The 15,691-nt window shown below is 36.5% G+C and overlaps 1 protein-coding gene and 1 long non-coding RNA gene across 10 annotated transcripts in view; both read right to left on the bottom strand.

Moving 5' to 3' along the window:
- SYT14 (synaptotagmin 14) overlaps window positions 1-15,691 on the bottom strand; it is a gene marked incomplete at its 5' end in the record, with an annotated part of 81,977 nt that overhangs the window by 53,872 nt on the left and 12,414 nt on the right. For 5 of the 9 annotated variants that reach the window (XM_083605123.1, XM_083605122.1, XM_083605129.1 and 2 more), the window contains 2 exons: window positions 5,466-5,684; window positions 8,566-8,730. The exons of 1 other annotated variant lie outside the window; for it this stretch is intronic. In XM_083605123.1, the coding sequence (XP_083461249.1) occupies window positions 5,466-5,684; window positions 8,566-8,730 (384 nt within the window). Of the gene's footprint in view, window positions 1-5,465; window positions 5,685-6,849; window positions 7,833-8,565; window positions 8,731-15,691 lie in introns of all 9 variants that reach the window. 3 more of the 9 variants (XM_083605121.1, XM_083605124.1, XM_083605125.1) reach the window with 3 other exon arrangements.
- Window positions 1,376-5,453, bottom strand: LOC310758906. Its single transcript, XR_014546081.1, has 3 exons — window positions 4,908-5,453; window positions 1,731-4,875; window positions 1,376-1,689 (listed from the first exon to the last, which is right to left on the bottom strand). It is a non-coding gene; the product is annotated as an uncharacterized lncRNA (long non-coding RNA).

Consider the following 15,691-nt stretch of genomic DNA (forward strand, 5'->3'; position numbering starts at 1 on the left):
CTGCTGCCCCATGCACTTTAGCAGATGTGAATGCAATTCACCACATCTTGTCTTATTTTCACAATGCAAGCATATCCCCTTTTTTATTTCTGTTGAACGTTTAAAATGTCCCTTGATGTCCATCACTTCTAATTTGAGAGAGAAACTTTTTTTAAAAGTTCTTTAAAAGTTATACAGGCTGGTAGTGCTTGTTAGCCTCCTTTATGGCCTGCTGGTTCCTGCTTTCTCAGCCACTATAGTCCTATGCTGCGCAGATTTTTCTCCATGACGAATCTGATGCAACTGTGAACGTCATTCATTATGTTTTCCTGCATTCAAAGTAAATTTATTTGTGATATTGTAGTAATATTTCAAAAGTTTCTTAAACGGAAATAATTTAGAAATAGCCTAAATATGTTCATACATTTTAGGAGAATATGTACTGATGCTTCTAGTATAAGAGTCAGTTCTAACAATACCCTGACAGACAACTTGTGTTTAAATGGTCCATGTACTTTAGCATTGTTAACATTAAAGCTGCAAAGTCATGTAAGATCATGACTTCTTTTTTGACTGAAACGCTGAGATCACATATGAGTTCAGATTTCTGAAGTTACATTGCACAAGTAATAGACTGATAGTGTGAGCCAATTTTTAGTGAGAGTTCCAGAAAAACATCTACTTCTGCTTCATTGACTATACAAAACCCTTTGACTGTGTCAACCACAGCAAACTATGGCAAGTTCTTAAAGAAATGGGAGTGCCTCATCACCTCATCTGTCTCCTGAGAAATCTCTATGTGGGACAAGAAGCTACAGTTAGAACTGGATATGGAACAACTGATTGGTTCAAAATTGGGAAAGGAGTACAACAAGGCTGTATATTGTCTCCCTGTTTATTTAACTTATATGCAGAATTCATCATGTGAAAGGCCGGGCTGGATGAACCCCAAGCCGGAATTAAGATTGCCGGAAGAAATATCAAAAACCTCAGATATGCAGATGACACAACCTTGATGGCAGAAAGTGAGGAGGAATTAAAGAACATTTTAATGAGGGTGAAAGAGGAGAGCGCAAAATATGGTCTGAAGCTCAACATCAAAAAAACTAAGATCATGGCCACTAGTCCCATCACCTCCTGGCAAATAGAAGGGAAAGAAATGGAGGTAGTGAGGGATTTTACTTTCTCGGGCTCCATTATCACTGCAGATGGTGACAGCAGCCACGAAATTAAAAGACGCCTGCTTCTTGGGAGAAAAGCAATGACAAACCTATACAGCATCTTAAAAAACAGAGACATCACCTTGCCAACAAAGGTCCACATAGTTAAAGCTATGGTTTTCCCAGTAGTGATGTATGGATGTGAGAGATGGAGCATAAAGAAGGCTGATCGCCGAAGATTCAATGTTTTTGAATTATGGTGCTGGAGGAGTCTCTTGAGAGTCCCATGGACTGCAAGAAGATCAAACCTAGCCATTCTTAAGGAGATCAGCCCTGAGTGCTCACTGGAAGGACAGATCCTGAAGCTGAGACTGCAATACTTTGGCCACCTCATGAGAAGAGAAGACTCCCTGGAAAAGACCCTGATGTTGGGAAAGATGGAGAGCACAAGGAGAAGGGGACGACAGAGGACGAGATGGTTGGGCAGTGTTCTCGAAGCTACGAACATGTGTTTGACCAAGCTGTGGGAGGCAGTGGAAGACAGGAGTGCCTGGCATGCTCTGGTCCATGGGGTCATGAAGAGTCGGACACAACTAAACAACAACAATCAAGAGTTATGTTGCTAGAACCATAAAGAGTGGGGAAGATAACAGGGATGAGAAACTCCTGGCCCTCCAGATGTTATGCTATGTTGCAACTCCCATCATCCCTGTCATTTGGCTATGCTGGCTGGGACTGGTGGGAGTTGGAGTACACAAAATATCTGGAGGCCACAGGTTCCCCTTCCCTGTCCTAGAGAGCCACCTCCATTTCTATTAGCAAAAGTTGTCCTACTTGGTCACCTAGAGCAGGTGTCTTCAAACCTTTCAGACTAAGGATCGACTTGTAACCCAAACATGCATTTAAGGACCCATTTCTTAATATTTTACCATATATTTGTATGGTGGTAGTACTCCTGTTGCGATCTACTTTGAATCAGGCTGCAACCCATTAGGCTGCACCCTAACGGATGAAGACCTATGGCAATTCTGACTCACTCCTATTGAGAAAGTGACTGGCTATTTACAAGCCTAGTGCTGTGTTGTTTCCAGTAACACAAATGTAAATCTTAATTTACTCTACCTGACAAACTAATACTTAGAGTAAACCTACTGAAATGAATGACACAGTCATTATGAAATCAGTCCATTGGTTTCAGTGTCTACTTGGAGTATGACTTAGACGGATACAATCGTATGACTTCAGTTTGATTTATGCATGAATAGCTACATAGAGTTGAATCAGAAATGTTTTCATTCAGTACATTTGATGCTACAGAAGAAAGATCAGAGTGGTGGATTGTCAGAAGAAGGGCATGGCAGGTTGTATTGTCCCCCTGAGCCAACACTTTGATTATTATTTTAGAGAGTTTCCTGGTCTCTCACCAGTATTCCTGCACTATGCCTTACACAATCTAATGTGCAAATATACCAACAGATCTAGAAAGAACTACAAATCCCTCCCACACACATTTACTAGACACAAAGCCTGCTGATCGTAATTACATCAGTCTTGCATGTTTCACGTCCAGTTTTTGCAATAGTCAAGCATCAGGTAAGCATAGAATCTTACACAGATGAGAAGGATAGGTGATAGTCATTTGCATATCAATTACTTCTAACTGCAAATTGCCATATATTTCAATACAGCCTCTATATCATGGGTAGGCAAACTAAGGCCCAGGGGCCGGATCCAGCCCAATCACCTTCTAAATCCGGCCTGTGGACGGTCCAGGAATCAGTGTGTTTTTACATGAGTAGAATGTGTCATTTTATTTAAAATGCATCTCTGGGTTATTTGTGGGGCATAAGAATTCGTTAATTTTCCCTCCCCAAAATATAGTCCAGCCACCACAAGGTCTGAGGGACAGTGGACCAGCCCCCTGCTGAAAAAGTTTGCTGACCCCGGCTCTATATAGTGAATAGGCAAGTGTGAGGGGAAGAGGAAATACTATAAAACCTTAGAGAACTTCACATGAAGCCAGAGAGGTAATGAGTAGGCATTCATCCTTGCTCTTCCAGGAATGAGCAGATCAACTCAGCAATGTCCTATTTCACTGCCTTATGAAAAATCATAAGGATTCCAGCCATAGCACCAACACTGCATCATGTCAAAATCTGCTAAAGTTCTAATAGGATCAATGATAGTCATAACATCATTAAAGCATGCTAGGAACTTGACTGAACATAAGACAATGATCTACCTAAAAGTGAGGCTACATCAAAGGGAGATGAGGGAAGCAGTGTCTCACCATCAGTCTGTAGAGAAATAACCAGGCTCTTCCCCCAATCAACTGTCAATGGGCAGCAGCCATTACATCAGGTGACAGCAGAAAGAAGCAAGTCACTCCATTGGCTTGGCTGAGAGACCAGCAACTTTGGATCCCTCTTTTCCTTGAACTCTTTGTAATTAAACATTAGTGCCTGGGTTTGCTTTCCCCCCTCTTCTATCTCAATCCATTTTTTATTTTTTATTGTATCTTTTAGACTGGAAGCCTGAGGACATGGACTGTATGGTTACCTATAAGAACGTAAGACTAGGATGTTGATCATTTCCAAAGACTCCTTTCAAGCTGACTAAAGACTTTCCATTATTTTACTATGAGGAAAAATGAGTCTAAACTTATTTGCCACTTTAGAAAGGGAAGAAGTAATGCCTGCCCCAAAGGGTCGCAAAACACTTAAGTTACCTTAAGAAAAAGCAGAAGGAACTATCTCAAAGGTGGAAAGAAAACGCATTTCGTTAACATCACGCAAACATTTTCTAATTTTTGGCAAGGCCAAAGTTGGTAAGACACTTTGTTAGGGAAATGTGATTTACAAAAAATATCTTATGAAAACACTTCATTAATTAGTAGTTAACACAATATGCCCTAAATGAAGCAGGAAATATTAATTAATATAAGAAAAAGCCTTTTGGATCAGCCAGTGACCCATCTGATCCATCCTGTTCTCACAGTGGCCAACCAGATGCCTATGGGAAGCCTGCAAGAAACACCTGAGGACAACCGCACTATCCCTACTAGTGATTCTCAGCAAACGGCAGTCAAATACATATTTCATCCAACAGTGGATGTACAACATAATTGGTTGAGAAGCTGAGACTTTCAGATGAAAGACAAAACAACAGACTATTCAAATAAGCTTATGCCCTACTTTTATTATCTCAGAGACAGATTCTATCTCCCTTTTAACTAGTCCCCAATCCAAAATTATATGTCTGTTGTTGATGATGAATCACTTGATGATGATTCCCTGACCCAAACTCTGAGCACACACCAGAATTCCATGACCTTATTAGAAGTCATCTAAGACAGAAAAGATAAGCGTCACACATGGTATGGTACCTTAGACTCTGGGCATTCCCTTGGACATTACAGTATGGTAATGATGATGAATACATTTATGAATAATCTTCCAAGGTGATTTACAGACATTATGTGCCAACAGGTCATCAGTATTATGTGTTTCTTCCTAATTCATGCAACTAACTTTTTTTCTGACTCAGAATAGGTCCTTAAATAAACTGACACATATATGTAAAACTCTAAATAAATTCTGTTATGGTTACACAACTGAACCAGATCATCACCAGAGTTCTCAAAATGTGAGTTTTCTATCATCCAGCTGGTATAGAAGTCTCAGAGGATGTCTTATCTGGTATTCCAGTAAGAATATAATAGGGCTAGAACATGTACCTTTAGGAATATAATAGGGCTAGAACATGTACCTTTAGCTCACAACAACAGTGATTTCTTAACAATCTCATTTATAAACAGAGTCAGTGCAAACCAGGGTGACCAGATGAAAAAGAGGAGCGCACCTTTAAGACCTGCATAGAGGAGGTAAATTTGGAATGGTGTTGCTTGTATGACAAGTAACACATGCTGAAAACTCCTCTTTTACATAGCTATTAAAGGCACAGAGCCCTGTCTTTTTCATCTAGTCACCCTAAAACCACCATATACCAAAGGCAATTTATTATCAGGAAATGTTTACAAACTTTCCCATACATAACAATAAATTGTAAACTGCTATGCTTTTCGTTAAACATTTCCCATATGAATATAGGTGAAATGCTTGGAAAGCACTAAGCACTCAGAAGGTAAAAAGATCAATAAAAGAAACCCAGTCTTTCCCCCTAAATCCCTAACTATTTCAGTAGGGTTTTAGATTTTACTGGCACCTTTACAGATAATATCTTGCAACCGCTGTATCTTTATCTTATGGTGTTTTTTGATGAATGTGAAATAAGATGAAGTAAAAACTATTGTAAATAATGTCATACCTTCATCTATTGAGGCTTCACTACTGTACCCATCATACTCTGCAGACAGAGGGCTATATTTTTGTCTGGTTTCCCAAATATAGTTTTTCTGTTGTCTGTTATCGCCTGCTGGTGGCCTTGAACTTTGTGTTCTGGATAAGGCTTCGTGATATTTACCCAGTGCCTCATCTTCACTTTCAGATGATGAACCATGCTGATCTTTATTTATGTATGAGTTGTCTATTTTGGAAAAAAAGGAGGGGGGAATGATAACAGATGGCACCATAAAGGAGAGTGCTAAAATTATAATGTGTAAACATTTAACTGTTAATGCAATTTTTTCCCTAAACAGAAGGTAATATAGTTCACATTTTAACCCAGTTTAGGCAAGAGCTCAAACTTCACAATAAATGTATTATCCCTAACATAATTATTTTTTGTTTCTGTTATTCCTGGAAATATTTATTTTAGCCTGAAATAATCAAGCTTTTAAAGGGATGAACCAAGGTTGTTTCCTAAGTACATGCCTTTTACTGCAGCCCATGGGGAAGATTCCCCCCCGCCCCATGCATTTCATTTTGTTTTGTCTTCCCTCTTTGCCCTATCACCCTTAGTGGATTCAGAAAGCTCTTCTGTAACTTGATATAGGGGGTTTATCCTTCTTGTTAGATAGATACATTTATGTCAGCATTTGTTTTCGTGTATAACTGCAAAGTTTGGGATACCTTCATGGTTTCGCTAGCAATAGCTTTAGATGTTTGTTTTCCTTCAATTATAAGAGATGTGAAATAGCCTATTTTATCATTTATGTATTGACTGATTTTAGAGAAAATATATTTTCAATTATATTTATTTATTTTAGATATATATATTTTAGACTTGTTGCATTACCACTTCATGATTTGTATGTTAGTTTTCTCTCTTTTAGTATTACTCCTCATGAAAAGCTATATGTAGCTTATGTTAGGTTCCCAGATATTATTTCTTATAATAAAACATCTGCACACTATGTCCTGAAGCACCAAGTACGGTAAACAAACGCATATAAATATAGAATTCAAGAATCATGTACAAAATATTCTTGTTATCCAGTGAAATCCGTTGAAAGATGTAGCAAAATTTAAGGGAACAGAAAGATATTTTTTTTAAAGTTGATTAATCACTATTCAAAAGTTAGTAGCATTAATCAGGAAAGAAAATATGTAACCAGTTTTCAAGGAGTATGAATAAAATTAGATAAAGCAAATTTCAGAGAAAGTAATATACATATCACAAAGAGTTTCTACTAAGGAGACTGTTTTAAAGATCATTATGAATGAAATCTAAAAAACAGTTGGGAAAAGAAGTATGTAGTAAAAGATCCAGGAAAGGCCACATGGATAAAGTATGATATAAGACACCTCACCTTTTTCTGGTGTCTTCTTACTACTCACTTCTTTTGAAAAACATTCTGATTGCTTAGCCTTTTCCTTTTTACTTTCTTTTGAAAGAATAGATGGTGCATTTTCTTCCTGCTTTGTTACACACTGTCTGTGGCCATCCGAAAATGGTTTGCATTTCTTTTCTTTTACATCATGAACCCCATGAGCTTTTTTAGACTTTAACTTCTGCAATTTTGGAGTTTGCTCTTCATTTTTTTCTGAATTCCTGGAATCAAAACTGTGCACTTCTTTGGTGTTTTTGAAGTCAAGTCCTGGTGATCTTTGTTTTGCTTTTTTATGTAACGGGCCCTCATTTTGTTCTACTACAGCATGCAATTCTTGATTTAGTTCTTTATTAAGGGACGCATCTGTTCTATATGTATTGCAGTTCTGCCTAGTATCTTTTGGAAAGGTAACATTTTTCAAGTCTTCTTTCTCTTTATTTTCCTCTTTATCTACTATAGATTTATCTTCTTGGGCAGTAGCAGTATCATCTGTCCGAAGGCTGTTGATCATACTTGTTACCTGTTCTGTAACTGAGTCAGCTACTGTATAGCTGACATCTCCAACAGCACTGGTTAGATCATCTACAGCATTACTGAGTGTGTCAACCAGAGAAGACATAGAAGGAAGACTCAGATTTTGTTGAAAATTTTTGAAAAATGCCATGTTTTGATTGTTAGTACATTATTGCTTTGAAAATATGTTATTCCTCAAATGCATTGCTATTGTATTTTTTTCAAGTATCCTAAACCCTATCCTTTAAATTGTGGACTCTGCAGATTAGTCATCCTCTGAATTCTGTTACCTTAAAAGCAATAAATAGGAGCAAGTGTTTTCTACTACACGAAGCCAAAATCAACTGATAAAAATCTATTCTGTTTTTTATGTTGCGTTGTATGTTGTATTGTATAACATAACCAGACATTTTAAATATTATATGTAAATTGTTGAATTTACTCTACACCTGCAAAGAAAAAGTTTAAATGTATTTAAATAATATATTATAAAGACAGATATACTACATTGTTTCAAAACACTAGCATATACCCCCACATTGTATCGGTTATTAAGAAACCATAAAACATAATTCTTAACATTGGACTACATTCTTAACATTGTATTCACCCAGACCACAATAATTCTGCACCCATGGCCAACAGTCTGTACAAATTCTGTACAAATATAAGCATACAACCCCAGTAAAATCAACAAGTTTATGCAGTCTAAATTCTGTGTTGAACTGCGGTCATGGAATATAATTCAGTTGAAATATGATTATTGTGTGTTTTCCCTCTAACTTTTAATGAATGATACACTGCAAATAAAAGAGGTTCGTCCTACCACTTTTGAGATTCAGAAATATCTAAGATTTTGTCCCTCGTAATTGAGAAAATATGGTTTCCTAGTATATAAACACTGTGATCTAATTATTCTTATTAAGCATATTTGGGAAATATAATACCATTTGTTTCTTTCCACTATCTAAAACGTCAACCCCTTACACAACATTCAACAGACCCCAAAGCTATTGAATTCTGACTAAGCACTACAGATGGATTAGTAAAAGCATTTTGGACTATATAAGATATTTATTTTATTCAAGTCAAACTTTTATGCCTACATAACATTATTCATATGATATTACACCAGGGGTTTGCTGTCTTTCAAAGCCATAGACCATAGAATTTGATACTTACAAAGTTTGTCCTGTGAATTTTTTCTGGCATTGTATCGTGAATTGAGGTCTGGGAAACCTCCAACATTCTCAAAACACATCTTCTTGTTAATATATAGAAAAAGAATCAACAACAGGATAATAAACAGTCCAACTGCTGACAGAAATCCAACTGCCTCAGGAGATACTAGAAAAAACACAAACAATGACCAGAATGGAAAGCCAACACATTTCATTAAACTAGATTGTTAGTAAATCACACCCAGACCCAAACTTCCATGCAAGTACATAATAGGGAGAAGATGAAACACGAGGCCTAGTTTCATACTCCCCTTCATTCAAGTGGTTACATGGGCACACTGCCTTTTCAGTGGTGGTAACAAGTCTGTAGAACTCCATACCCAGGGAAGTTGCTTTGCTTCTTTTTTGTTAGTTTTTAGGCATCAGGCCAACATGGTTTTATTTTAGGCTCAACAGAGTTTATAGAATAGAATTCAACTGCTGGTGCTTTGAATGTTTTATTTAACTCTTTTACCTTGTTTCATTTATTTGTTCTTTAAGTTATTTACTAACATTTATTATATTATCATACTGTTTATATATTTGCCTTGTAGAGTTAAAAGAATAAAATAAAAACCCTTAATAAATAAATATTAATTGTTATCATTTTCATTACAATATAATTTTTCAGCCTACTTTCAATCAAGTCATCAATCACAGATCTACTGTCAAGACCAATGTGTGTATATCGTGCTGCCAATTGTGAAATCTATGTGGCTTTGGCTGAATACGACAGCAATTTTATGTCTACTTTTATGAACTGTGTTTACTTTTGTATTTCATAAAAGCAACGTGACCCATTAATGAACATAATGTTTAAATCAAAGTTTAAAATCACATCCTTTTGGATTATAACTAGGGGGTTTTTTTGCTGCAAATAAACAGTTACCACACATGGAGAGCTATGTGGAACCTGTCATTGTGAATGAATTCAACACATGCTTTCTCATGTCCACTACAGATATATAGTAAAATCTTTGACTTGGTCAGGTAACAAATTGACAGCCATGTTTAATGTGTTGATTGGATCCCACACCTGTCAGTAATCTGGACCTGGTTTTGAAGCCACTGCTTTCTCACTCCAGCTTCCTGTTCTCTTTGCTTGCCTCCAGATTGACTAGTGGCCATCCAACACCCTCTGAAGTTCTAACATTTAGTCTTCCAAGGGTCTAGACACACATTTCTAATTTTATTGTATGAAGTTTCGTTAAGGATTAGTGCTTGTAGTACAGAGCAACCACTATAGTGGGATTTGCCTGCATTTCTGTATGTCTGCAAGTCTGTGACTGTAAGAGACTGTGAATCTGGGGTTGCCGCACCATCTTGAGTACTTCCGCATTCACTTTAGCTATGCCTGCCACTGGCATGCAGCCCTGTTTTCATCTCTAAATTGTTAACAATGCCTTGCTTTAATGCTGCATCAAATTTATGAAAAATACTTGCTGTTTCAATAGACTTTTTATCAAGTTGTGGCCAATGCCTTCAAGCATGCAGTGTTTCATTTGCCCCCATTTACTTTGACAGACTATAATGCCACAGCACAGAAAACAACAACATCATCAGATGAACAGCGCTGAAAGATCGCAGAACAATTGAATTCAAACCCTTTTATTGTAAAAGGGTACATATTTCAAAATCTTTGGAGTCTGTTAGAACCCAAATGCATAAAATAGTTATTAGGGTTTTTAAAAAGTAAAAAGGTAAGTGATTAACTACATATTCTTGAATTTGTGACTAGCCCCATTTTATTGCAGAAGTTACTCCTGCCTATACAGTTCTTCTGCAAGGGCACTGTCCCAATAGGATAACACATTTTTCAGCCACAGAGCATAGCTGGTTTGCTTATTAGCGTAATGTTAAATTTAGTGTTTAATATGATAATATCAATTATAGATCTAAGGTCATTTTCTGAGGTTAAGAGAATACAGCAATTAATACCTTACGAAAGAATGATACCTTAGCTTCAGCTAGACTAATTAATTATTCATCTACCTTAACACCAAATGCAAGTATTTGGAATTATCTATCTTGTATCAATTTGCATACATGAACCCATCTTTAGGACTATAAGCAGCCTGATTTTATCACATGTGAAAGACATGACTATTCTGATAGTTTTCTTAAACCTGTAACCAGTATTTCTATAACCCCATGAGGGATTATGTACAGTACAGTATACTATGTTGTTTGCATTCCACTGTTTAACATTAAGCATTTAATTCTCTTAAATTAATTATTAAGCACAATTATTTTATGGACAGATAGTAATAGTAATAGTAACTCTCATAAAATTAAATATAAGGAATGTAACACAATTATGCAGAGGATAAAAATATTGCTAAAGTTATATCCTAATTAATGACCCACAATAATATTAATTGCTTCTTGAAAAGTATTACAACTTTCAAAATACAACAGATTTTGTAAAGACTATCCTAGAACTGTTTTTATGAGGCTGAACAGTTTTATTCAACATAGCCGATGCACAATGACAAAAAGAATGTAAGTTCTATCTAATGAACTAAAGTAATTCAAGGAACATTATTATATTTCAATACCAGGTGAAAGAAATTCACTGAAATTAATATCGTAATGTACTGTAAATACTAGCAATGAATTCAAAGGTTATAAATTACGCTAACAAAATTAGTATTTGGCAGCTTACCATAAATTAAATGTCATTATATTAGGACTTTTGATTTCTATGTCACAAAAATCAACATATGTTGTATATTAAAATTTGTTTTTATCTCTTTCCAAAAGTAATTTCAAACATACTGGAAAAGTATTTTTGAAGAGTAGCAGTATCACAAGCATTAAACCAAAACAAATAACTTTAATTTTAAGGAAGGGTAATTGCTTTAAAAAAGCATTTATAAATTTCTTTTTTTACTTACATAAAGTGTTGACTGTTCAATTGCTCCAATAGTGTATGAAACTATATATTTATCTTACTGCATGTCAAGACAGTTTAATTATTAATGTGGTCAATGCAATAGTATCTGCCTTGTGTACAAGCCAAACTGGTACTTGATCTGAAACCCCATGATGGTCAATGAACATACTCTTATTTTTAAAAACACAATTCAATGGGTTGTATTCAAAGTAGCACTAAGGGGAGTGTTCCATTAGAGCAAGGATTTCTCCTTGCACAAGGGAATGTTCACCCTCTCTCTTCTCACCTGCGTGTTCCCTAAATCTGTTTTGGGGGTTACCCCAGAACTCGAGAGCAGATTTGGGAATGGCATGGGATGTAAGGAGGAATTAAGTCCCTTTGCACAAATGGAACTCATTCTGCTTGTGGAATTATTTAGTTGAATACTGCTTAGTATTAAACGTTTTGCTGTTTTTACAGTGTTAAGGTATCAAATACAGTATTGGTATTTAATTTGTATAATAATTAATTCACTATAACTACTGTAATTACATTTCTTTCACAATAGTATAGAATTTAAAAAGTTTAAAATAGGCATATAACAAAGGAGTACTAAAAAGTTCTTATCTTAGCTGTTTCTAAAGATCCTCATTAAACAAAGGGTATTTAACCAACCTTTGCTCCATTTACCCACTGGATACATGCCGCAACAAAAAAACAAAGTCACTATTGGCAATACAGTGGTACCTCTGGTTAAGTACTTAATTTGTTCCAGAGGTCCGTTCTTAACCTGAAACTGTTCTTAACCTGAAGCACCACTTTAGCTAATGGGGCCTCCTGCTGCCGCCGGGCCGCCAGAGCACAATTTCTGTTCTTATCCTGAAGCACTATTTCTGGGTTAGCAAAGTGTGTAACCTGAAGCATATGTAACCTGAAACGTATGTAACTCGAGGTACCACTGTATGTGTACCTCTTTATTTGCTTTCTTGGCTTAATAGGCTAGTGACCATTTAAGACAGAGACAGAATCATTATCTGCCGTAATGTTATCCCAGAGACCAGCCCCAGTGTTAAAGGGGTAGCACTGATATCACTGAAACTATGGCACAAGAAAGCAGTCCGTTTCAATGGAAGAGGCATATTCCTAGAAGCTAATGTTACTTGCTCACAGCAAGCAGACAAACAGAAGTCCACAGCAGAGATGTGCAAGTGGGCCACTGCCTTAACTGATTCAGAAATAAACCAAGGCTCAGAAAATATTCCTCCTTCTAGTCAGCCCTCTTTGGTCCCCAAAGAACCCTCCCCATCAACTCCCCACTTCAGCTCCTTTCTCTTCTTTTTATGAAGTCCTTAACTGACCAGGCAGTGGTGACAGCAAGTGAAGGCACATAAGCCAGCTATCCTAGTACGCTGGCTTACTGACACACTGTATATCAGCCCACACCTCAACCTGTGAGAGATGAGTATGGGGCTACTACAATTTCTGCAGCCTTCTGAGCTCATGGGTAATCTGGGCTTCTACGTTTAAAACACATGTTAAAAAACACATGTTTAAAAACATGACAGGGAGATCTTCTTTATGACAACCATAGTTTAGTAGTTCACATTAGCAGTGACATCCACTGTCCCATATAAAAAAATAAAGTTTTTAATAATTAAAAACTTCAGATTATTGTCAATTAATACTGCTCACTTTAAAAAGACTATTCCCAAATTCTTACAAGTATTAGTTCTGAGACAGCAGGTGAAAACTCCAAACATTACACTGCAATTGTAATTTCAGTGTACACACAGCCAAAAGTATTTTTCACTTCTGTGCTCACTCAGGCTCAGGGAACCAGATGTGAAAATCTATTAAATATACGTAATTTGCAATGAAAAATAGGCTTTATCTGGTTAACTCATCCTCAGAACAGCCATCCCAGAATCAACAGAAATAAGCTTGTCTTTACTAACTTAAGTTCACTGATCTAAATGGTTTCTATGATGGCCAAAAACAACCCATATAGAGTACAGTGGTACCTCGGGTTAAGTACTTAATTCGTTCCGGAGGTCCGTTCTTAACCTGAAAATGTTCTTAACCTGATTTACCACTTTAGCTAATGAGGCCTCCCGCTGCTGCCACCACGCAATTTCTGTTCTCATCCTGAAGCAAAGTTCTTAACCCGAGGTAATATTTCTGGGTTAGCAGAGTCTGTAACCTGAAGCGTATGTAACCTGAAGCGTATGTAACCCGAGGTACCACTGTATTATTTTGCACAGTATTCATTAGACCATGGTTTTCATGGGAATTTTTTTAATGTATTTCATAAATTAGCCATTAGATGGCACTATAGGTCAACTAGATTACAAAGTGCAAAACCTACACTTTGAATGTTCTGTTCCCACTAAATAAGTATCACAGATAGTAACTTTGATTGCTTACTCAAATATTGGGTAGAATCCAGATACAGCTCAACATATTTAAATCCTATTAATTTCAAAGGGAGGGAACTGAGCAAGTGCTTAACTCCAACTGAAATGAACAGGCCTTCAAAGTGCTTCATTTAAGATGGATTATACTTTCCTGTTTTATGAAGATAAACATAATTTTAGATTTATAAAAAGTAATGAGCACTGACCCATGCAACAAGCTCATCTAATGGCTCATCATTTCTAAATTTAGGATTTGTCCTTTTTTGTTATTATTATCCTTATTTATGATCAATGGATTACAATAAATAGTAAATTATCTCTCTAGAAATCAGCAAGCTGATGCAATTACATGAATTTATTGTATTTATTTTAGTGAGATGCAAATGCACATAATTGCGTCACATAAATTAAGTAAAATAACTTTAATGACAGATTGATTACGTCCAACCTAAATCTCTAGCTAAACAAATAAACTGTGACCACAAGACAATGAAAATATTTAAAGAAACATTTAATTGCTACTGCTTAACCACAGAACCCTGGGGAATGGAATACCTGCATTGAGCAGGATCAGTCGTGCTCTACATTATTCAACATCTCTAAGGTATTCGTCTGATGCATTCTAGATTACATTCAGCCTCATTCATAACTCAGGACCAATTTATATGTAACCAACCACTGAAATGTGAGAGAGGTTCTGCATAGATGACTCACATGCCACACCAGTAGTGTCTATTTCTAGGAACCACATGGGACAGTTTGATTATATGATTACACCTACATCAACACCACAATACTAGTGCTAGTGTGAGAAGTAACCACATTATCCACTGATTTTAGAAGACTCCTGTAAACAAATGTTACTTGTATTCAATGTGACCCAACGAAGCAATTCCCATACCACATTAGCAGGACAAATTACAGGTTTTACGAAAATAGCTGCAAAATGGAAGCAAACAAGCCACACCACAAATTATGACAGGCTTAAAGGGATTCTCCAAGTTGAAATGCTGTTACAATGGTACCTTGGTTGTCAAATGGCTTAGTTGTCGAACATATCAGCTCCCGAATATCGCAAACCCGGAAGTGAGTGTTCCAGTTTGCAAACGTTTTTTGGAAGCTGAACATCCAACGCAGTTTTCGTAGCTTCCAATTGGGTGCAGGAAGCTCCTGCAGCCAATCAGAAGCTGCACCTTGGTTTTCAAACCGTTTCGGGAGTCAAAAGGACTCCCGGAACAGATTAAGTTCAACAACCAAGGTACTACTGTACTAAAGTGTATCTGACATATTCCTTAACCTTCAAGAAAGGAGCAAGCTTTTTTTCCACTGTTGAACTTTTTATATATTGAGCTCCGTGAAGTTCAATGCTTTCAAAAACATTACCCTCAAATTTTGCTGAAGCACTAAATATTGTAATTATTCATTATATTTCCAAAAACAGAATTTTTATATTATAGTTATACACATATTGGTCCTCTTTGCACATAAGACACAGATCATTCCAAATCTGATCCTGCTCTAGTACAAACAAAAGCAATAAACCGCTATCCCTGGCTTAGCATTACATCCAACCCAAAGATGGCGGTTTGTTTTTCTTGAACAAGTCATGTTCAGAAAGCCAAAAATGAATTTTGGTTTTAGATTGTAATTCATGTGAAGCAAATCAAACCACAGTTGCTAGCTCAGACATAACTCTAATCCAGGGACTGTGGTTTGTTGCTCCTATTTGTGCTAGGGAAACAGCAGGTATACTGCAATATTCCGATACAGTCAATATCTAACTTACTTTACGCTATATA

The sequence above is a fragment of the Podarcis filfolensis genome, assembly GCF_964270895.1.
Source record: "Podarcis filfolensis genome assembly, chromosome: 3".
Lineage (NCBI taxonomy): Eukaryota > Metazoa > Chordata > Lepidosauria > Squamata > Lacertidae > Podarcis > Podarcis filfolensis.